The following is a 23,538-nucleotide window of genomic DNA, read 5'->3' as shown; positions in this document are numbered from 1 at the left end:
GCATTATTTTAAACCACTCTGAATTTTTCTAAAACAATAATAATTAGGGTGTATCCAATGTTTTAATTTTAGCATCTCAAAGAGGACACTGCGTTGCAATATGGAAAAAAAGGATTCTGATGTCAATCATTTCAAATATATGTACATGCAGGATGCCTTAACAGCTGTCTTAGCAGTTTTGTGTCTGGCTGTACAGTGAAAAGTATGGTGTGGGAAAACTCATCATTTCGTAATTCTTCCTTAATCTATAAAGTACATTCAGTCAGTGCTTTTTTCTAAAAAGAATGTTTAGGGGTACTCTCATTTTCACTCAAGAAAACCACCATTTTATATTTCAAATTGGGGGAAAAAAATACAGTACGCTGCTCCACACAGTAAATGCTCGCTTCCATCTGAGACTCAGGAAACACTGTGAAAGGAAATGAAGCTGCCATCGGGGGGTAGCAACAGAACTGACAATTCACCGTGCTAGAGAAGAAACTAAAATTTTCTTTAAAGAATTAGTTTCTTCTCCCATTAGATTCACAAAATGTTTAGCGGTATGCGTCTCCCCGAGTCTCCCCCCCCAAAAAAGCACTACATTCAGTTATTGTTTTATTATCAGATTCTATAGCTCAGTGGATAGAGCATGAGACTCTTAATCTCAGGATTATGGGTTTGAGTCCCACGTTGGGCAAAAGATTCCTGCATTGCAGGGCAAGGACTAGATGAACTCATGGTCCTTTCCAGCTCTACAGTTCTCTGATTCTCTGATTCCCTGACAGATAAGAGTAGGTTTGGAGGCTGGAAATCTGAAATCTGTTCATTGGGGATTGTCTCCTAACTTTAGTGGAATTTTGTTGATACCAAAACCACAACCAGTCTCCACATTAGATTAGAGGCCATTGGCTCCCAGTACGTTTCCGAGCACAATTCAAAGTGTTGGTGCTGACCTTTAAAGCCCTAAACGGCCTCGGTCCAGTATATCTGAAGGAGCGTCTCCACCCCCATCATTCTGCCCGGACACTGAGGTCCAGCGCCGAGGGCCTTCTGGCGGTTCCCTCACTGCAAGAAGCCAAGTTACAGGGAACCAGGCAGAGGGCCTTCTCGGTGGTGGTGCCCGCCTTGTGGAACGCCCTCCCATCAGATGTCAAAGAGAACAACAACTACCAGACTTTTAGAAGACATCTGAAGGCAGCCCTGTTTAGGGAAGCTGTTAATGTTTGATGTATTACAGTATTTTAATATTTTTTTGGAAGCCGCCCAGAGTGGCTGGGGAAGCCCAGCCAGATGGGCGGGGTATAAATAATAAATTATTATTATTATTATTATTATTATTATTATTATTATTATTATTATTATGATGATGAAGAATGTGCAACATGGCCCTTTTCAAAGCGGTCTGTCCATTCAGTCCCCTTAACATAGGATGTTAGGATGGGATAGGATGGGATGAAAATACCAACACATTTCTTTTCATTGTAGAAACAGCATTGAGAGAAGTTGGAGATTAACCAAATATTTGTAGATTTCTTACCTCATAGACTGAGGAAAGGAGCAAGGGAAAGAGGCTCCCACTCAGAGAAGGGGTTGAAATGTTTATTTGAATCAGAATGAGTGTTGAAAATACTCAAACTAAGAAGCCAATTGTTTTATTTTACCCATTTTCTAATTGTGCCTTAAATATTCTGTTCATCCGCATCTAAACAAACATTGTTTCCCCCCCCCCCCCGTATCTAATATTTCTGTGTTTCTAAAATAAATAAATAAATCTGTCATGGGTGGTAGGGAAGCATTTGAACAGGGGGAAAATATTGTAATATTTTGAAAAATATTAGTTAATGTTTAAAACACTGGGTAGAAAATGAAATCTTTTATTTTAAAAATCTGATCAACTGTCAAAAATACTTAGCATGTGTGTGTAAAAGAGCTCAGGTGCTTCCTAGATGCTATTTGTAGTGATTGAGGAGGAACCAACTCCTGCTCAGGAGTTAAGCCCTGAGGCACTCATGATGATATGAAAAAACATTGTGCGTTCATGACTATCTGTCTGTTTGAGGACCCAGTGCTGCTGTGTGGACAGGAATGATTTAATCCTACAAAAATTACTGTGTGTATGGGAACACTTTAAAAATAGAAACATTTCTCTTCTTTTTCCTTCCTTCCCAGTTTTACTTTCATTAACACAGTACCTGCAGATGACTTTCAAATTCAGTCCATCTTTTCCCCTCCCTAACCCTCATTCAGGATCAGAGTTCTGGAATTTAATCTGTTTGGAAAAAGTCCAAAACAGAGTCCGAGAACGGCCTTCGTGAACTCTTGTCATGATCCGGGCCCTTCTGTGGTTGCTGGTGTTCTTTCTGTTCTAGGTTCTTGCAAGCCTTTCCTTGCTCAACGCAGAGCTTTCTAGGAGCTCCTTCTGGCTCAGTAGCACCCAGTTTCTGTATGAACTTGTATGCCTCATGAATCCTTTTAAAAACAGGTTCCTGAATTTGTGATGGATTTTTATTCTGTGCTTCTGTTTCCTCCAAGGCCTTTTTCTGTGCTCCCTCTACCGTGCCCTTTTCAGTTGCCTTCTGTTCTTCCAGGGCCTTCTTCAGAGCCTTCCCTTGTTCCTCCAGAGCTGCCTTTCGACCCTTTGCCAATTCCTCCATAGCAAGATGGGCCCTTTCTTGTTGCTCAATGGCCTTCTTCTGCATTCTTTGCCGTTCTTTGCTCTGTTTTTCTTCTAGCTCCTTAAGCATCATTTCAGCTTTCTGCTGCTCTGCTAGGGCTGCCTTCCGGGTTCTTTCTTGTTCCTCCACAGCTGACTTTTGAGCCTTTGCCAATGTCTCCAGAGCAAGACGAACCCTTTCTTGTTGCTCAACAGTCTTCTTCTGTGTTCTTTGTCGTTCTTTTCTCTGTCTTTCCTCCAGCTCCTTAAGCATCTTCTCAGCTCTCTGCTGCTCTGCTAGGGCTGTCTTCCTAGCTCTTTCTTGTTCCTCAAGAGCGGACTTTTGAGCTTTTGCTAACTCCTCTGTTGCAAGATGGGCTCTTTCTTGTTGCTCAAGGGCCTTCTTCTGTATGATTTCCTGTTCTTCCAAGGTTTTTCTGTGTCTTTCCTCCAGCTCCTTAAGCATCATCTCCGCTCTCTGCTGCTCTGCTAGGGCTGCCTTCCTAGCTCTTTCTTGTTCCTCCAGAGCTGACTTTTGAACTTTTGTCAATTCCTCTATAATATGTTGAGCTTTCACTTGTTCCTCTACTGCTCTCTTCTGTGCTCTTTCTTGTTCCTCCAACACTTTGTTTCGAGTTTCCTCCAGTTCAATATGCATCATCTTAGTTTTCTGCTGTTCTTCAAAGGCTATCATCTGAGCTCTCTGCTGTTCCTCTATAGACTTAGCATGTGCTCTCTCCAGCTCTTCCATAGCCTGCTGGGCTATCCTTTGTTCCTCTAAGGCCTTGTGTTGAGCTCTTTTATTTTCCTCCAGGGCCTTCTTTTGAGCAATGTCTAATTCTTTTAAGAGCTTCTGAACTCCCTCTTTTTCTCTCATCGTTTTCTTCTCAGCGCTTTCCTGCTCTTCTTGGAATGCCTTCTGAGTCCTTAAGAGTTCTTCCAGGGCTGCCTCTGCCATCCTCTTTTCTTCTAGAGACTTTTTTTGTGCTAGTTCCTGTTCTTCCATGACTGCCAGCTGGGCTTTCTTCTGCTCCTGCAGTGCCTGCTGATGAGCTTTTTCCAGAGCTTCTAGAGCTTTTTGCGCTTTCTCCTGCTCCTCCAATGCCTTCTTTTGGGCAATCTCTAATTCTTCTAGGGGCTTCTGAGCTACCTCTTTTTCTCTCATTGCTTTCTTTTCAGCCCTTTCCTGCTCTTCTTGGATCTTTCTCTGAGCCCTTGAGAGTTCTTCTAGAGCCGCCTCAGCCCTCTTCTTCTCTTTAAGAGCTTTTTTCTGTGCTTGCTCCTGTTCCTGCAGTGCCTGCTTATGAGCTCTTTCCAGAGCTTCCAGAGCATTCTGGGCTCTTTCCTCGTCCTCCCTGGCCTTTTTTCTGGCTGTCTCCAAGTCCTCAAGGGCCTTCTTCTGAGCAAATTCTAATTCTTTTTTAGTCTTCTCAGCTCTCTCTTCTTCTGCCATTGCTCTCTTCTCAGTCATTTTCTGTTCTTTTTTAACCTTCGTCAAGAGTTTTTCCAGGGCTTCCTCTGCCATCTTTTTTTCTTCTAGATATTTCTTTTGTGCTAATTCCTGTTCTTTCATGGCTGCCACCTGGGCTTTCTTCTGTTCCTCCTGTGCCTGCTGATGTGCTCTTTCTAGAGCTTCCAGAGCTTTCTGAGCTCTCTCCTGTTCCTCTAGAGCCTTCTTCTTAGCGATCCCTAATTCTTCTAGGCCCTTCTGAAGTAATTCTTTTTCTTCCACTGCTTTCTTTTCAGCTATTTCCTGCTCTTCTTGAAACTTTCTTTGCACTCTCAGGAGTTGTTCCATGGCTGCCTCAGCCCTTTTTTTTTCCTCTAGAGCTTTTCTTTGGGCTTGATCTTGTTCTTCCATGGCTACCACCTGGGCTTTCTTCTGTTCCTCCAATGATTGCTTACGAGCTCGTTCCAGAGCCTCCAGAGCTTTCTGAGCTTTTTCCTGTTCCTCCAGTGCCTTCTTTTGGGCAATCTCTAATTCCTCTCGGCTCTTCTGAAGAACTCCTTTTTCTTGCATTACTTTTTCCCCAGCTCTTTCCTGCTCTTCTTGGATCTTTCTCTGAGCCCTTGAGAGTTCTTCTAGAGCTGTCTCAGCCCTCTTCTTTTCTTTAAGAGCTTTTTTCTGTGCTTGCTCCTGTTCCTGCAATGCCTGCTTATGAACTCTGTCAAGAGCTTCCAGAGCATTCTGGGCTCTTTCCTCGTCCTCCCTGGCCTTTTTTCTAGTTGTCTCCAACTCCTCAAGGGCCTTCTTCTGAGCAATGTCTAATTCTTTTTTAGTCTTCTCAGCTCTCTCTTCTTCTTCCATTGCTCTTTTCTCAACCATTTCCTGTTCTTTTTTAACCTTCGTCAAGAGTTTTTCCAGGGCTTCCTCTGCCATCTTTTTTTCTTCTAGATATTTCTTTTGTGCTAGTTCCTGTTCTTCCATGGCTGCCGCCTGAGCTTTCTTCTGTTCCTCCAGTGCCTGCTGATGTGCTCTTTCTAGAGCTTCCAGAGCTTTCTGAGCTCTTTCCTGTTCTTCCAGGGCGGCCTTCTTAGCAAACTCTAATTCTTCTTGGCTCTTTTGAAGTACCTCTCTTTCTTCCACTGTTTTTTTCTCAGCCCTTTCCTGCTCTTCTTGGACTTTTCTCTGAATCCCTAGGAGTTGTTCCATGGCTGCCTCAGCCATCTTCTTTTCTTCTAGAGCTTTTTTCTGGGCTCGGTTCTGCTCTTCCATGGCTGCCACTTGGGCTTTCTTCTGTTCCTCCAGCGCCTGCTGATGAGCTCTTTCCAGAGCTTTCTGAGCTTTTTGAGCTCTCTCCTGTTCCTTCAATGCCTTCTTTTGAGCAATCTCTAATTCTTCTCGTCTTTTCTGAAGTGCCACTCTTTCTTGCATTGCTTTCTTTTCAGCCCTTTCCTGCTCTTCTTGGATCTTTCTCTGAGCCCTTGAGAGTTCTTCTAGAGCTGCCTCAGCCATCTTCTTTTCTTTAAGAGCTTTTTTCTGTGCTTGCTCCTGTTCCTGCAGTGCCTGCTTATGAGCTCTTTCCAGAGCTTCCAGAGCTTTCTGAGCTCTTTCTTGTTCCTCCACAGCCTTCTTCTGAGCAATGTCTAACTCTTCTAGGCCTCTCTGAAGCACCCTTCTTTCTTCCATTGCTTTCTTCTCTGGCATTTCCTGATTGTCCAGGACCTTTCTTTTAGCCCTTGATAGTTCTTCCTGGGCTGCTTCAGACATACTTGTTTCTTCTAGAGATTTTTTCTGTGCTTGCTCTTTTTCCATGATGGCCATCTGAGCTTTTTTCTGCTGCTCCAGAGCCTGTTTATGAGCAAATTCTAAAGCTTCTAGGGCTTTCTGGGCTCTTTCCTGTTCCTCCACAGCCTTCTTTTGAGCACTTTCTATTTTTTCTAGTGTCTTCTGAGCTTTTTCTTTTTCTTCAATTGTTTTCTTTTCAGCCATTTCTCGCTCTTCTTGAAACTTCCTTTGAGTTCTCTGGAGTTCTTCCAGAGCTGCCTCAGCCATCATCTTTTCTTCTAGAGATTTTTTGTGTGCCAGTTTCTGTTCTTCCATGGCAACCACATGAGCTTTCTTCTGTTCTTCCAGTGCTTGCTTATGAGCACTTTCCAGAGCTTTCAGAGCTCTCTCCTCTTCCTCAAGGGCTTGTTGCTGAGCTCTTTCCTGTTCCCCCAGGACTGTCAGTCGAGCTTTTGCCAGTTCCTCCAGAGCTGCTTGCTGAGCTCTTTCTAGTTCCTCCAGAGCTAGCAGCTGAGCTTTTGCCTGCTCTTCTAGGATCACTTTGTAAGCTTTTTCTTGCTGATAGAGTAACTTCTGATGTGATTTTTCCTGTTCTTCTAATAACCTTCTCAGAGAATTCTCCTCTTCATCCAGTTCTTCTTGATAAGCTCTAAGCTTTTCCTCAAGTTCCTGCTGAAGGGCTCTTAACTGTTCCTCCAGCTCTTTCTGATGGACTGTTCCCTGGTATTTTACTTCCTTGTGCTGAACTCTTTCTTGCTCCTTCAGTAGCTTCTGCTGAAAGTTTTCTTGTTCATCAGTCTCCTTTTCAAAAGACCTATATTGTATCCATATACTTTCTTGAAGACTTCTTCCCACCTCTTCCTGGGACATTCCCTCCTGTTTCCTTAGGACGGTGTGTCTGACTCCCTGCCATTCCTTCATGGTTTCCTTCCAAGCCCTTCTCTGGTCTTCAGTGGCTACCTTGTCATCACTTTCTAACCCTGCAAGTATACTTTGTGGTCTTTCATGCTTCTCACAAACTTTGTGAAGGCTTTCTAGAAGCTCCTTGTACTTCTTTTTCTCAAGTTTCTGCTCATGCTTTCGCCAGTATTTTGCAATTTTCTGAGCCTTTGGCTGTATCTCCTTCAACATGGCATAGGATTCTTCATCATAATCCAATTGGCAGGCCAAGGCTAGGTCTTTAGCAGCCCTCTGCCAGTAACCAAGTAGCTGCAATGCTCTTCCTCTCCACTTGTAGGGCTGAGCCGAATCAGGGTTGATCTGTATGGCTTTGTCACAGTCCCTAATTGCAGCATTTGGTTTCTGAAGCTTCATATAGACCTTGGCTCGGTTTGCATATAAAATGGTAAGGTGTGGGTTTAGCTTAATAGCTTCAGTGAACAGATCTAAAGCTTTAAGAAGTTCACCTTTATTGATTGCATCAATAGCTTCTCTTTTCTTTTCACTGGCCTGTTTTCGCATTTCCTCTGTTACTTTCAAGTTTTCATCTCCCATCTCTTGAGGAACATCTTCATCTGGTTCAATCACCTCTTCAGTATCAATTTCCAATTCACTCTCCTCACTCTCTGATTTAATGCATTCAGAATCACTCTTAGTTCCCTTCTGATTCTCTAGTTCCTGAACATCAGATGTTTCGTATTTTTCATGTGCTATGAGTTGACCTTTTTCCTGTTCTGCAGCATACAGAGGACAGGCTTTGCATTCTTCCTCTGGAAAATGAATAAATGGTTCATGTTCTTGGGCATGATCATATGGAACTTCCTTTTCTTTGGAGAGTTTAAATTTTCTCCTTTCTTGTTCTTCTGAAATGGTATCTTGGTGTTTTGGTGTTTTCAATGGAATCTTTGTCTGTGTACTCTCTGGGTCCACAAGGGCTTCTTTCATCCTTTCCATCTTTTCCGTAAATGATTCCATATTACATTTTTCTTCATGCTTTCTCCAACATTGAGTGCATGACTGGGTCTCTGCTTCTACCTCCTTCAACATGGTATATGTATTTTCATCATAATCCAACTGACAGGCCAAAGAAAGATCTTTAGCGGCCTCCTGCAAGCATCCTAACAGATGAAATGCGCCCCCGCGCCACTTATATGGTAATGCTGCATCAGGGTTTATTTTTATAGCTTGATTGCAGTCGCTTATGGCAGCATGTGGCATACGCAGCTTTAGAAAGGTACTGGCTCGGCAAACATACAAGTTGGCACACCGGGGGTTTAATTCAATAGCTTCAGTGAACAGGTCAATGGCTCTTTGCAGTTCACCTTTATCCACTGCATCAAAGGCTTCTTTCTTTTTTTCATTGGTTTGCTTCCACATCTCAACTGTCTCCACATTTTCATTTAGCATGTATTGGAACTCATCCTCATGATCTAGTTTGCCATTTGCTGTTTCATTCTCCAATGGTGTGCTAAAATCTTTCTCTCTCTGATCTTCTTCATCATCCTTTGAAGTTGCCTCTACATTCTTAACCTGCTCCAGTAACTCAGATTCCTTGTATCTTAAGGCACACTTTGCACGTGTCTCAGAAATCCTTTGAAACCCTAACTTCAATCTTCTTACCACAGCATTGGCTTCTTCTTCATACTCCAGTCTAGAAGCTAAAGCAAGATCACAGGCTGCCTCTTCCCAATGCCCCAAATTCTGGAATGCTTTCCCTCGCAGTCTGAATGACTCTGCTGATTTGGGATTCAGTTCAATGGCTATGTCACAGTCTTTAATGGCAGCCTGTGCCTCCTGCAACTGCATAAAGATATTAGCCCGGTTAATGTAGAAACTAGGAATACGTGGATTCAACTCAATGGCTTCAGTGAACAAATGAACTGCTTTCTGAAGTTCACCTTTAGCTAGGACTTCAAATGCCTCCTTACACTTTTCATTGATTTGATTCCTCATCTCTTCAGTTACTTTCAGGCTATTGCATCCCAGTTTGTGGAAATTGTTCTGACATTGTTCCGTTTCCTCACTACAAGTCTCAAAATAGTTCTCCTTGCTTGGATCTTTCAGAAGCTTATCACCAGCTTCACCTACACAAATGTTGTTTGTTGTATGTAGTAAGGAATTATTTATGTTTCCTAATGATTCCCGAAGGAAGACTCGATCTTCAGAATTAGCTAAGTTCAAGTAAGGCTTGACCTGGTCATGTGTGTCACTGTGAACTTTTCTTGGATCCATGATGAGGGGAAAAGATGAACAGATGCAGGAGATAGTTTGGCCTTAGAAAGGAAGGAAGAATTTATGGAAGCTGGCTTGAGAGTTTAGTTATTAAGTTTATGAGTGGCCTGATGGAAAAAGGCCCTCATAATTCCTCTCTCCCATGGCCCTACTTCTATATCTACAACTATTTCTTAATGTGCCAAAACTGAGTCTTAAAGACTCAATAACAAAGGGAGATTTTGTGATGTCATCAGTCTCATCATCACTGGAATTTTGAGGCAACTTCTTAAGGTCATGTAATGCCAACAATTGCCTATAGACCTTCTTTTTCATTTATATGCTATGTTTAATGGCATGAATAGTAGTTTTTACTGATTTTTCACCTGCACAAAAATGCTTACAATCAAAAAGAAGTTGTTTACATCATTAGATGGAAAACTGCAGCTTGCTCACTTTCTGGAATATCCCATCAGCATCATGCTTCTCTTCTTGAAAAATCATGAGACACTGATTTCTGACTTCATTGTAACTCAGGAACTGGTATGCTTTATACAATGATACATGAATATACTGTGTACAGTGGTACCTCGGGTTACATACGCTTCAGGTTACACACTCTGCTAACCCAGAAATAGTGCTTCAGGTTAAGAACTTTGCTTCAGGATAAGAACAGAAATCGGGCTCTGGTGGCGCGGTGGCAGCAGGAGGCCCCATTAGCTAAAGTGGTGCTTCAGGTTAAGAACAGTTTCAGGTTAAGAACAGACCTCCAGAATGAATTAAGTGTTAAGTTGTGGGCGAACATAGCAGACGACACAGCAATTTCTCCAGAGCAGCTCTTTATTTGTAAGCTGGACAGAACTGAACAGCAAACAGCTCAGCCGGCCTGCTTTTATAGGCAGCCGGCTATCAACATTGTAGCAACAACAACCCAGGGTTTCCCGCCTAAAATAACTGACGTGGACCTGAGTGAAAACTATCTACAGTATCCCCCTGCTGGCCCAGGGTGAGAACTTCAGTACATAACATTAAGTACTTAACCCGAGGTACAACTGTACAGGGTTATCTACTTGACATTAGGTGAGCATTGTTAGATTGTTTGTTAAAGCATTGCTTTAAATTGTTTTTAATACTGTTTTTTAATTCTGTAACCCATCCTGGGACCTTAGGATGAAGATTGGCTAATAAATAAATAAATAACCAATGAACCAAGGAATTGAATGCCAGATTGGAAAACAATAAGACTCTTGCCAGAGTAGTACACACTCTGGTTATCTCCTGCTTGGAATACTGCAATGCGCTCCACGTGGGGCTACCTTTGAAGGTGACTCAGAAACTACCACTAATCCAGAATGCGGCAGCTAGACTGGTGATTGGGAGCGGCCACCAGCACCATATAACACCATTCCTGAAGGATCTGCATTGGCTCCAAGTAAGTTTCCAAGCACAATTCAAAGTGTTGGTGCTGACCTTTAAAGCCCTAAACAGCCTTGCCCCACCTCCATTGTTCAACTCCAAGGGCCTCCTAGCAGTGCCCTCACTGAGAGAAGTGACGTTACAGGGAACCAGACAGAGGGCCTTCTCGATAGTGGTGCCCGCCCTGTGGAACGCCCTCCCACCAGATGTCAAGGAAATAAACAACTATTGGACTTTTAGAAGTCATTTGAAGGCAACCCTAGATTTAATGTTTGATATTTATTGTATTTTTAATATTTTGTTGGAAGCTACCCAGAGTAGCTGGGGCAACCCAGTCAGATGGGTGGCTGCTGCTGCTGATAATAATAATAATAATAATAATAATAATAATAATAATAATAATAATAAAAAATTGCAATGCTGGACATTGGCCTAAAACAATTTGGAGCAATTATGTCTGTTTTAAAAGACTTAAAAAAAAATAATTTAGTCTTTGAGGGCATATTTAGGCCTACAGGTCTTTATTGTTTGAAGCAAATTTTTAGATGCATGGAGATGCGAGGTTTGTTAAATAAAGATAAAATATCAAAAATACCCTAATATTTGACTTGCATATAATTTTGGGCTGCAACAGTCCACCAGGAAGAAGCCTTGTCTGACATGGGAAACCCGAATCTGTGTGGCCTCATTCAGACTGGGGCTCACAAAACTGAACATATTGAGAATTATGGTTAGGTCTAAAATTTTCAGAGATCCAAGTACAACTATAAATTTGATCAAAGTGACTCTTTAATAAACTGATATAACTAAGCTTGTGAATAAGCTTGTGAATAATTCCTCAGGAAGCGGGGATGTCTAAGGATATTGAAACATAGTGGGTGTCAGGCTTCAGAGGATCCAACCCCCCACGATAGGTTGCCAGGAATGGATAAGACAAGGAGAGTTCTTAACAATGTTGTTTATTCAATATTCACAGAGAGAGGCTTAGAAATGCAGCCTCTTGGAGTACTGGTGTTGCTCTGAATAAATCTCCACCCACCTTCTCTCCTCCTTCTTCCTTCGTCAACAACCCCACCCACCTTACAGTTGTTGCTTAGGGCCATCTATCTCCGAGCCCTTTGCTCTCCTACTTTTAAGGCTTGCTGGGTTCTGGGCGAAGGGGGGGTGGTCTGGAATGCTTTCTAGTGATAAAGTGATTCAGGTAGGTAGCCGTGTTGGTCTGACGCAGTTGAAATAAATAAAAATCACCCATCTCCTACTACCCCTTCTGAGAAAAAGCCCACCCCACCCTCCCACTGGTTACTTCTGTTTCAGTGTATCTGAAGAAGTGTGCATGCACACGGAAGCTTATACCCAGAACAAACTTAGTTGGTCTCTAAGGTGCTATGGACACGTTTAGGGCACTGTGGTCTAAACCACAGCTTGCCGATTGGAAGGTCGGTGGTTTGAATCCCCATGACGGGGTGAGCTCCTGTTGCTCGGTCCCAGCTCCTGCCAACCTAGCAGTTCAAAAGCACGTCAAAGTGCAAGTAGATAAATAGGTACCGCTCTGGCAGGAAGGTAAACAGTGTTTCTGTGTGCTGCTCCGGTTTCGCCAGAAACGGCTTAGTCATGCTGGTCACATGACCCGGAAGCTGTACACCGGCTCCCTCGGCCAATAAAGTGAGATGAGCGCCACAACCCGAGTCGTTCGTGACTGGACCTAACAGTCAGGGGTCCCTTTACCTTTTAAGGTGCTACTGGACATTTTTAAAAATTTTTTAGTGATAATGTGTCAGCCAGCTGCTCTGGCTATGCCTCCTCCTCTCCCATTATTTCCCAACTTTTACCCTCATCTGCCTCTGAACTGTGACCTCTGCAAACCACTGTTGTAAACCTATACTGCCTTCTTCTTCTGTGGAAGGTTCAGGCTGGGAAGGTGGTCTCCACCATTCCTCCTCTGCCCAGTCCCTGACAGTGGGTCATAATTCACAAGAAGTATAAAGTAGAGTGATGGTGCCTCTGAAAGGGGACATTGGATTGTTTTAACAAACCCAAGCTTGGTTTAGGAGACTAAGTCTGGATTTCTGCCCATACATATCCCACTCAAACAAAAATAATTTGTATCTTTAATTAACTTGTCTCATGTGGTTTGATATGCTGATGATGAGCTACCATTAGATTAGACTATATTTGTTTTATTTTTAATCTGTATTGCAAAACGGATAAAATGGGGCACTCATCCTGATTTGTTTGCAGATTACACAATGTTACATCAAGCAAATGCCATCTGACAGTTTCCAGCATATTTCCCTGTCTCTTTGCTATCACAAAAAGTCTGAATTGTGCATGTATTTTTTTTGGGGGTGGGGGTTGTTGCACAAGACCTCCAAATCAACTTTAATTGAGCAACTTGAATTTGCCTCTATGTGACTGAACCTCACTGGAAAATAGCAACAAATTGGCAAGTGCCTTAAGTCTACTTCTTAAGAGCTGCGCTGGGACCTTCTCTGCTTTTCAAACAGCTACATATAACTGGTAGGAATCCACACATACACATATAGTTTTAATTCTATTAATGTTTATTTTTGTTTTTAAAAAATGATTGTTACCCATTATGTTTTTAACTGTTCTAATTTCCCTGTCAGGGAAAAGCTGTGTGGGTGAGTAAACATTTAAAATAAACATATTGTAATAATAATAATAATAATAATAATAATAATAATAAGGCACATCCCTTCTTCACTGGACACGGTAATTCCCTGTGCCAAATTTCTTTAGATTTCGGAAAACGTGTCATAAGCCTGCTAGGCCAAAGCAGGCGTCCTTACCTGCTTTCAAAACAAAACAAAACAAAACAAAACCCAATTTTCCAGGGCGCCATGATTCTGCCACAGAACTCGGCGACAGATGCGGCGACGACAACAAGCTGCGCCGCTTGGGAGCCGGAAGTCTCCTGGGAAAGCGATGGCGGCCGCCTCCCCTTCGAGCGGAAGCCGCTCCGTGACGTCATTTCCCAGTCGCCGGCGCAAGTTTTTTCTCTCGCTTCCGCTTCCGCCTTCCTTTCCCGTTGCTGGTATTGCTACGTGTCCAACAAGTCGGTGAGTCTCGAGCGGAGTCGTGTCTCGGGGGGGGGGGGGAGCAGCGCAGGAACGGGAGCCCAGAAGCGAGGTGCAGAGCAGCACGTGGCCCCTGCGCATGTGCGAGGCGGCATCTCTAAGTCCCCGCAGCGCCCCCCCCCTCTGACCGCGAGTCTGGCCCCCCCATTTGTCGCTTCCCTTAAGGGGCTGTTTGTGAGGGGACTTGTTTTCTCCCGCTCAGGTCAAGGGCCGAGTCGGAGGCGGCAGCAGAAGGCAGAACCAAGACATAAAGAGGCCAGTTCCAGGTGAATCTGAAGAGCGCCTGCTGAGGGGCTGAGGGAGGGGGGGGCTGCCCCATAGCTGCGTCTGGAAATGCCGTGTGTCTCCCAGGCATAGACCACGCGACGTGTCATGTATCGCTGTCTTCGCCCCCCCCAAACAAGGGGGGGGTAAGAAAAGTGGGGGCACATCTGATCACGTCACACACATACGGGAAACTTGTGCTCACTGTGTTCCTAATTAAACATTGGCCAAATATGAGGTTTGATACTAAGCACTTCTGAAGGTTTGTAACCCTTTCTGTGCCTAAATCACGAACCGTGCAGTGTTTTATTCTAAACTTTGTCATTGGCCTCAGGACACAGCCGTGTGTAATAAGGGGGTGGGGAGAGAGGGACGGAAACTCATTTAACTTAGCTGTGCAGTTTAGGGTATTATATTACCACCAGGTTTTTTTTAATGTCACTGCTCCCCCACCCTCCACTCTGGTCAACTGTACTTCCATGTTCTCCCAAATGTTAAAAGGTATTGCAGATTTGCCGCCTTTTGAGCAACTGAATATTCCTACACTGAATGGGAGGAAAGCTATGAAGCTCGGGAGCCTCAGTGTCGGCTAGCCATAATTGGTGATGGTGTAAAATGGGTGCATTACTGTTGCACTATAGCTTCATACAAATGACCAAATTCCCTGAGCTCATTATCATTGTGCACTAGTGCAACAAAAAATATTAAAGGAACATGTTGGAGATCTCTAAAATGACATTGTAGATGCTGGGGTATATTAGCATTGTTTTAAGTGAACATCAATATTATGTCTGGTTTTTTTTACCAGTTAAATAAAAAATGCTAACAAAAAGTGGGAACAACTTTATTTGCTGTATAGGAGCTTTGTGGTTTGAATTGAAGGCAATTTCTAAGCCTGATTTGGAATGATTGCATATGAAAAAAATCCTAATAAGTTGGTATGTTGGTTCTTTTTCTTGCAGAATATAATGGATCAAGTAATGCAGTTTGTGGAACCTAGTCGTCAGTTTGTGAAAGATTCCATCAGGCTTGTTAAACGATGCACAAAGCCAGATAGGAAAGGTAAAGCCACCAAGAAGAAAAACACTGAATGTGTTTGTGACATTGCAGAGTAGAATAAAATGTAATAAACAAGTTATTCCTGTAGATGACAATAAACACAAGTTCCTGTGTTTAATATCATATTTTTATTTTGTTGGTGAAATATTTAGTAGGTTTTTTAAAGAGGAGATCAATGCTGCATAGGTTGCATTTTTAAGAGACAAAAAACCCCAACAATCTAAAATATATAGCTGAGCTCATGTGCCTAAGAGCTATGCAACAGTGTGGTTTCTGATAGATGGCTAGAGGCTTTGCTTTTGAATGGGGTGAGGATAGTGATTCTGAGCAAGAGTCTAGAAGTGTGCTTGTCATCTTGTGACTGATGAGCATATATTATGTTGTGGGAACACAGCATCAGCAAGAGCGCCCATCCTCCTGAGCCTAGAGAAGGTCAGTTGCTCTCCGTCATACAACTCTGAGCCTTGGAGTTCCTTGGAAAGGAACAAGGCTTTCTTAGTCCTGGTGTGACAGGGTAGAGTTCCATTCTGCCTCCCCAACCCAGCTCACTCCACGCAGCTGTGTTGGGCCTCAAGCTCAATGTGATGTCGGACAACACCCTGCTCCCTCCCAGGTTTGGTGAGGGAAGGTTGTAGTGAGCACAAATTGACAAAATTGTAGACCCTGCAAAAAATTCTTCGGATTGAGTGTATAGTTACAATATGGAATCTGGTTAGAGATCTTAAGCCCATGATGGGGTGATTATGATGTCTTGCAGACTTCTTCCCTTCATCTATTTCCTGTGGACCACTCTTCTTTTTTAGGGTCTTTTCCTCCCTTCCTTCCTTGCCTAGCTACTCTGTAACATCAGATCATTGAATATGTTACAAGATGGAAAATAGTGGCAGCATAGGCATAAATTCTTGAAGATTTAATGATTACTTAAGGTGCCGTCACACGTGGCAGACTTAGCCTGTAGAGAAGAAGAGCTTTCCAAACTGTGTGTTGTGACACGTTAGTGTGTTGGCTGCAGTGCTCCTCTAGGGGCTGGTAAGGGGTTAGTTTAATCTCTGGTTTGCTAGTCACAAAATAATGCATGTATAAAAAGTGTGTCACCAACATGAAAAGTTTGGAAAGCTCTGCTCAAGAGGGAGATCCCCCCCCCCCCCAAAAGTTCTGGGCATGCAGTATCACTGTCAATGGTGTGCATAGAATCATGAATCATAGAATTGGAAGGGACCACAAGGGTCATCTAGGCCAACCCCCTGCAATGCACAAATCTTTTGGCCAACATGGGACTCAAACCTCTAGCCCTGAGAGGAATCTGATAATCCCTGGATCCCCAATTACATTCAGGAACCAATGTGAATCAATATATAAGCTTTATTATTGAAGCCATAGGTCACCACAGTATAAATACAGCAAGCTGTCATTTTGATGTATTTAGCAAACATAAACAGAAAAATGAAAAAAACAACTCCCTAATTTAATCAATGCATTTTCCCGCTTCAATAAGATATACAGGTGTTAAAAATGCAATAAAACAAAAACACAGCCCACTCACCCCTATGTTTTTTTGAACCTGGCTTGTATTTTCTTAGCTGCCACATCAATTTTGCTATGTGGGTGAAAATGTCTTTGCCTGCAGCAATATACATATTTGGTCCAGGAGTCATTTGACAGACTAAAGGATACAAGGTGGCAATTGTGCTCAGGGTGCTCACAGAAGGAGCAGCTTATATGATTGCCATCTTCAAATATCTGAAGGGGTATCACACGGAAGAGGGAGCAAGCTTGCTTTCTCCTGCATGGGAGGGTAGGACTTGAACCAATAGATTCAAGTTACAAGAAAGGAGATTCCGACTAAGCATCAGGAAGAACTTTCTGACAGTGTGAACTGTTCAACAGTTGAGCAGACTCCCTCAGGAGGTTGTGGACTCTCGTTGCTTAGAGGTTTTTAACAGAGGTTGGATGGCCGTCTGCCATGGACGCTTCTAGCTGAGATTCCTGCATTGCAGGGGGTTGGACTAGATGGCCCTTGGTGTCCCTTCCAACTCTACAATTCTATGATTCTAACTTAGCAAGTTATGGGAGGCATGGGCCCTTTAACTCAGAAAGTGTAGGTGTCAGGGGCTCGGGAGCAGGAGCACTTTTGTAAGTGGGGGAGGGGAGGGGGAGGCCAGCATGTGCTCAGTGAATAGGCAGGGTGGTGATGGTCACACACTTATTTTCAAATAATAACCAGATTTAAATCAGAAAAACTTCATAGTCTCCTCCAATTGTTCAAGTATTCCTGGCTAAATATAAAAACACATTTGGTTGTAATTATTCAAAATTCATTTAAGAGTACATTTTTTAAATACATTTTTTTTTAATTCCAGAATTCCAGAAGATTGCTATGGCAACAGCAATAGGATTTGCAATAATGGGATTTATTGGTTTCTTTGTAAAACTGATCCATATTCCAATCAACAACATCATTGTGTAAGTACATGCATCATAATTGATATTGCTGGTATAAAACAACAACTTGTGAGCAATGTACTAAAATTGGATTTTTGTGCACTCTGCTGTGATCTCTGGCTCTCATGATGTCGTCTTTAGAATCCTGTATGCACTGACATACTTAAATAACATAGATATCTACTTTGAATCTGTACTATGTATTCCCTTGGCCTGAAAGTGGAGATGAGTGCCACGCTCCAACTGGACTTAACCATCCACGGGTCCTTTACCTTTTTACCTTATTTATTTAAAGTATGTGCAGGCTACTTTTCTATTGCTTACAGAAGGGAAAGGCATGCTGCTAAAAACAAATAGGATGATACACTTTAAGTAAAGATTTTTTGATTTTTTTTTTAAAGGGGGGACATTACTTTAAAAACAAAACAGTAAAATGCTATTAAGTGCCTCTGTGATTGTGTTGTCTTTTTTTCTTTTTTACAGGGGTGGCTGAATGCATCAAGAAGACATGTAACTTGATTTTGCTTGTGGTAACAAAAGAGAACATTCTGACCTTTCTGACATCATCTTCCTAAATCATCTTTTGCTACTTGTCGTTATAAACAGATTTTAAAGTAAAACTGGTGTGGCTTCTTAGTTGGTTAATGCAAGCACGTGTAGGCCAATGTCGGTCACTGACTTAAGACTTAAAACTTTATGCTTAGTAAACTGAATGATGTAACCTTTGAGGTCAAATCAGGTTTTATGAAATGCTCAATCTCTTCAGTGTCTGGGGAGGGGAGCATCAATAGTTGAATAAACTGAGCAGCGCATGGGCACTCCAAACTCTTTGCAGTGGTAGCTCAGGTTAAGAACTTAATTCGCTCTGGAGGTCCGTTCTTAACCTGAAACTGTTCTTAACCTGAAGTACCACTTTAGCTAATGGGGCCTCCTGTTGCCGCCACACGATATCTGTTCTCATCCTGAAGCAAAGTTCTTAACCCAAGGTACTATTTCTGGGTTAGTGGAGTCAGTAACCTGAAGCGTCTGTAACCCGAGGTACCACTGTAAAACCTTTGTATACAAATATAGTTCTGGTTGCCTCTTAAGATGTTCAGCACTGACAGAGCCCTTTTCTCTTTATTCCCTCATGTAATAGCAGAAGCAAATTCGTAACAAGTCTGATATTTAAATGTAGCCTTTATTAAATGCAATAATTTGCATAACACTTGTTTAAAATGCGACATTAGGCCATCTTCCCTTTTTAAAAATAGACTGTTCATTTAAACTTTGGCAATTATAATTAAGTGTTTTAGCTCAAAAATTGTTTTTGTTTCTTTTAGATTGTTGTAATTACCAGGGAGACACTCCACACATTTTCATTGTGTGCCTGCCCCTCCCCATCCCCTTTTAATACAAGCAAAAGTGGTCCCTGGAGCCCGTGATGTATGCATCCAAGCTGTCATCAGTGAGCATCCATTTGTATTTGGCCCCTGACACACACTATGGGCTAAATATAGATGAATGCAACAGAGGTTGCATGCATGGTTATTATATTATCATGGCAACTTATTTTGTGGGTTTTGGCTTGGGGTGCGCACTACTTGTTCCAGCCCACTGGCAAGTTGAATGTTTGTGTTCTGCTGAATAGAGCTATCAAATTTTCAGAACACAAAGTTATACAGTGTTCTAGTCTGTAAGTTATTTATATCATCAAGTGATATAAATATCACTTTATCAGCCCTTCCAATCTTTAAAAAAAATCCTATGCACAGTATATATAAAAAACACATCAATGTTCAGAATTCTAAAAAAGCTTACAATACAGCATTGCTCAAATAGCAAAAAACTAAAATCCCTGGCATTCTATAGATTGAAGTTGCATAGAATCATAAACTCTTGAAGTGGAGAATCCAGCTGATGCATGAAATCTAGATTTAGATATTGCAGTGACATTTTCCCAGGAAGCATTGCGTTAAGGCTTGGGCTGAACAAAAATAGCTGCTGAGAGTTTATGCACATCCTTTATCTTTGACGCCCATTGTCCAAAGCAAAGGTTTGTCTGTTTCAATGGTCACAACTCCAGACTCATCATAAGTGTTTGAAGTGCTGACGAGTGTCCCAAACTTCAGAATGCTTCTGTCTGTAAGCAATGAAAAAGGAAGGGTTAGCACAAGAGTTCCTGAAGTTTGAACCAACACAAAAATAGGAATAAAGTCAGTAGAACTGGTGCAGTGTAAGCCTGATCTTGAACATGTTTATTCAGGTGTGAGGCTGTCAAAGTTCAGTGGAATTTACTCCTACATAAATGGGACATAGAAGACTACAGCTATGATGGCATGATAATAAAAGCTCCCCACAGCCCCCTGAAAGTATAGAAGTGTGTCTGATCAGTACTGCCAATGCATGGCGGCGCTTTGATTGTCAACGACCTCCTCCAAATAGTCCCAGGCACTAGTTTTTTGAGTGCTGAAAACATGCTGTTATGATAGATTTGCCTATCTACCCATGTGAACTTCATTTTTGGGGGGCGGTTCTTAGCCCATCTAAAGTAGCATAATAGTGGCACAATGTGTCAGTGTGTCTGGCTGTTAACCAGAAAGTTGGTCCAAACACACCCAGGGATGGCTATGGGCAGGATTCCTGCACTGCATGGGGCTGGACTAGATGACCCTTGGGGATCCCTTCCAACTCTACAATTCCATGACTCTTATGTTTGCCCTGAGATAATTAGCCACAGAAATTACAGCAGGGATAGGCAACTGGCAGTTCGAGTGATGGACACCAGGGCTCCTAATCCAAGCCTCCAGCATGGCTCCTGATGACACCCACTCACTCCCTGCACATCACCAGTACATCTGATGGAGGTTTTGGCAAAGTCTTCTCCTTTACAGAAGTTGGAAAGGACTTTGGAGGTCATCTCTAACCCACTCCCTGCTCAATGTAGCTACAACATCCCTGACAAATGGGTCTCTGCTTCAATGCTTTCAGCAAGTCCTGACAGTCTGTTTCATTGCCAAGCAGCTTTTACTGTTAGGAAGTTTATCCCAATGCTTCACAGAAATCTGCTTTCATGCAGTTTCTACCCACTGGTTTCAGTGTTGGCCCCTGGAGCAGCAGAAAAGTAGTCTCAATCTTCTGCATGGCAGCCCTCTGCTGGCACCAAAATGTAGGCAAAGCATCTTCCCACTATTTCAGAGCAAGAAGTAAATTGGTCTGTTAAAGGCCGAGTGAGCAGCAACTGAAGTGGGTGAAGGGAGGGCTCCATCTGTGGCTGCTGTCCCAGGGGATGAGAGGAAAGAAAGCCTTTGCGTTCACCTACTTCATGTGGGAGTGAAGGGACAAAAGGACAAAGGCAATCAGTGCAATAAAATGTGACTCACTGAAGATTTTTGTACTAGTGGGCTTTGTCCTTTTGTTTTTCTGTTGTGTGGTACAATCTTCTAGCTTTATGTGGAAGTGGGTCAGTGAAGTCAATGTCGGTCGCCCTTCAGTCCTACTCCAGTCAAAAGACTGTCCATTCTAAAAAATAGTTGCTAACCAGAGGACAAGGGTCTATAAAAACATGCTGCAAGATCTTGTTAGCCCCATTACTTTGTGTCTTATTAAAGAGCATTTTATTTCCTTGCCATGTCTTGTAAAAGTGGTGGAGGAAAAGGTTGTGCCTTCTAGCATGAAGACATGTAGGGTAACTATTTGAGGCTGGACCTCTTTTATGTGGAACTTATTATGTAACCAATTAAAGGATAATACTATGGACTACTGACTTAACACACTTCCCGGGATATCACCTTCCTTCAAGTAGGAGATGAGACATATTTATAAGAGTAACAAACCTTTCAGCGTGGCAAGGGACACCAGTTAATTTTTTAATGTGTTGCTGGATATAATATAAAAAGGCTTTGCTCTACAGAGCTTTAAGAACATATGTGCCTATATCTGAAAAATAGGAGTAAGTGATGGAGAAAAGGGAATGATGTGGAACGGACATTGTGGAAGCGGGGAAACAGTGGGGTTTAGTGATAGGAAGTAAGGGGGAGGCTGATTAGTGTGGTAAAAAGACAGTGCAAGAAAGCGAGGGAAAGCAGATTACAAACACATGTAATGTGAGAGTGAGGCTGATGAATTCTGGTGGGAAAGAGGTATAGATGGATGGAGGAATGACATGCCTCCCCTTGTCCTTCACCTAGAGTTCTGCCCATTAGTCACAGGGACTCTTCTGCCTATAGGTCCTCCATTGCTCACCGAACTAGTTGCCCCACCCCTCCATACAGGCTCAAATCCAGCCCAGTGCTTTCTTTCAGTCCCTGACAAGGAGCTGTTGCGCTGCAGTCCTTCGTCAACATGCTTAAGGATCCCACATTGTGGTCTCACTGTCCCACTGCATCATGGTTCCTCAGTCAGCCAGCTGAAAGTATCTGCATGGTGCTGTTTAGAGTCATCTACATAAACTACATGTTTAAATTAGCCTAAGTGTCAATGTCTGACGTGGGGCAAAGTCTGGAAGGAATGGTTACAGTTGATTCTAAATATCTACTTTAGGTGGGGCATCCAAACAATAGGTTCTGCAGCAGCATCCTCTCACTCTGGCTACGATTCAGACAGTTTCCTGCAGCAATAGCTCTTAGTGAACAGTAGGTGGCACCTTTCATCTTTCCCTCCGAGCAGTTTTTCTTTCGCAAGGGCAGTTTACTGAAACACTACAAGAAATAACTGCTGCTATCAATTCATATAATTCATGTAAACAAGTGTTTTCATGCTCAGCAAACATGTCTAACTAGTGTAATTGTGAGCACATTTTAAAGCCAGCCAGCCAGCCAGCCAGCAACCAACCAACCAACTGTAGCTAGGATTACGCAGAGGTAGCAAGGCTTACCAGTGAAAAACAATGGTTTGTCAATATTTTTGGCACAGAGCTGTTTGGTGGTGATGCTTTGTGTCAGCAACAGGGAACCTGTGGTTTTCAGATGCATCCTCACCATCCCTGGCTGTTGGCCACGCTGCCCAGGGCTGAGAGGAGCTGGGCTCCCCCAACATCGGGAGGGCCACAGTTTCCCACCCTTGTTTTAGGGGGGGGGGGTGGCAGCACAATATCAACTCTGAGTAGCGTAACTGGATAAATTAATAATGTTTAGGATTTGTATTAAAACCTTCAGAGTGCTCAAAGCATTCTGCACACATTATCTAACAAATTCTTATGACCCCCCCCCTGTAAAATAGGATTCTTTTGGTTTGTGTTAAGTGGCCCAGCAAGTTCACAACCAGTGCCACATTTGAACTGGGAACTTAATTGCTCACACTGCTAGCAATGAAAATGAAATGGTAGTTTACAAAAAAAGGTAAAGAAACAAAACTCCTTCATGTGTTCAGAGTATGTGAGGAGGGGGAGAAAGGCTCACTCTGCTTGCACCATTTGGACTATCTTTGGGTTTAGCTGTCCCAAATTACTGGTTTCCATGGATGACTGGAGATTTATTATTTAGAATACCATGTTTACAACCTTCTACAAAATTTCTAGCCCACATGGGTGGAGAGGTTGTGAAAATATGCCTCGATTAGAACACGCTTATATCTTTTGAGCAATGCTTCTCAGAAAAGGCCATGGTGGCTACATATGACACGAGGTGGCTGAATTTACAGCAAAAGCACATTGCTGATTCCAATAATGAGATTTCATATGAAATCAACAAGGAACAAATGAAAAGGGAGGAAGCCCTGAGGCAAAGCCTACTGGTGTAACAAGACTGCTAGGTGATTTGGGAAGAGAGGTATCTATCAAGAGCATTGCTGGCATGGATCTATCTTTTAAAAAGCAATAGAGGCAGGAAAGAAACATGAAATCTACATGTGCTAAAAGCATACCCTCCAACATTTCTCCGAAGAAAATAGGGACGTCCCATTCCATAATGATAATTTTAATATTTATACTCCACACATCTTACTGGCTTGCCCAGCTACTCTGGACGGCTTCCAACATATATAAAAACATAATAAAAAAATTAACATTTTTTAAAAACCTTCCTGTCAGGGAATCAGGAGCAGGAGCACTGGGGAGAGAGGGTTTGGAGAGCGAAGGGGAAGAATCCGAGGGCAGCGTAGGGGAGTATGACAGTGGCCCGAGAGATTCCATGAGCTTCTCCAGCGAATCAGAAGATTCCCAGAAGGGGACGTCGATGGTCAGGGCAAGGGGGGTCCCAGGGGGGACGCACCAGAAACAAGGAGCCAGAGGGGAACCCCAAAGCAGCAGTGGAGGATTGGGACCAGTTTCC

General features: G+C 42.8%; 3 protein-coding genes across 12 annotated transcripts in view; 1 reads left to right on the top strand and 2 right to left on the bottom strand.

Moving 5' to 3' along the window:
- Positions 1 to 1,837: 1,837 nt before the first annotated feature.
- Positions 1,838 to 9,598, bottom strand: LOC310745349 (uncharacterized protein). Its single transcript, XM_083577539.1, has one exon. The coding sequence runs from the start codon at positions 9,030 to 9,032 to the stop codon at positions 2,244 to 2,246; it is 6,789 nt and encodes a 2,262-aa protein (XP_083433665.1). The 5' UTR covers positions 9,033 to 9,598; the 3' UTR covers positions 1,838 to 2,243.
- Positions 9,599 to 13,356: 3,758 nt separating this feature from the next.
- On the top strand, positions 13,357 to 17,315 carry SEC61G (SEC61 translocon subunit gamma; the record flags this gene model as incomplete). Its single annotated transcript, XM_083578346.1, has 3 exons — positions 13,357 to 13,507; positions 14,752 to 14,851; positions 17,209 to 17,315. The coding sequence occupies exons 2-3, from the start codon at positions 14,758 to 14,760 to the stop codon at positions 17,313 to 17,315; spliced, it is 201 nt and encodes a 66-aa protein (XP_083434472.1). The 5' UTR covers positions 13,357 to 13,507; positions 14,752 to 14,757.
- TPK1 (thiamin pyrophosphokinase 1) overlaps positions 16,193 to 23,538 on the bottom strand; it is a 269,979-nt gene continuing 262,633 nt past the window's right edge. For 4 of the 10 annotated variants that reach the window (XM_083578286.1, XM_083578291.1, XM_083578288.1 and 1 more), the window contains one exon: positions 16,193 to 19,412. In XM_083578286.1, the coding sequence (XP_083434412.1) occupies positions 19,282 to 19,412 (131 nt within the window). In that variant the 3' untranslated portion in view covers positions 16,193 to 19,281. Of the gene's footprint in view, positions 19,413 to 19,789; positions 23,287 to 23,538 lie in introns of those variants that run through there. The other 6 variants (XR_014540138.1, XR_014540141.1, XR_014540139.1 and 3 more) reach the window with 5 other exon arrangements.

The sequence above is a fragment of the Podarcis filfolensis genome, assembly GCF_964270895.1.
Source record: "Podarcis filfolensis genome assembly, chromosome: 12".
NCBI lineage: Eukaryota > Metazoa > Chordata > Lepidosauria > Squamata > Lacertidae > Podarcis > Podarcis filfolensis.
Note: the sequence above shows the minus strand (reverse complement) of the source record. Positions and strands in the feature narration are given on the sequence as shown.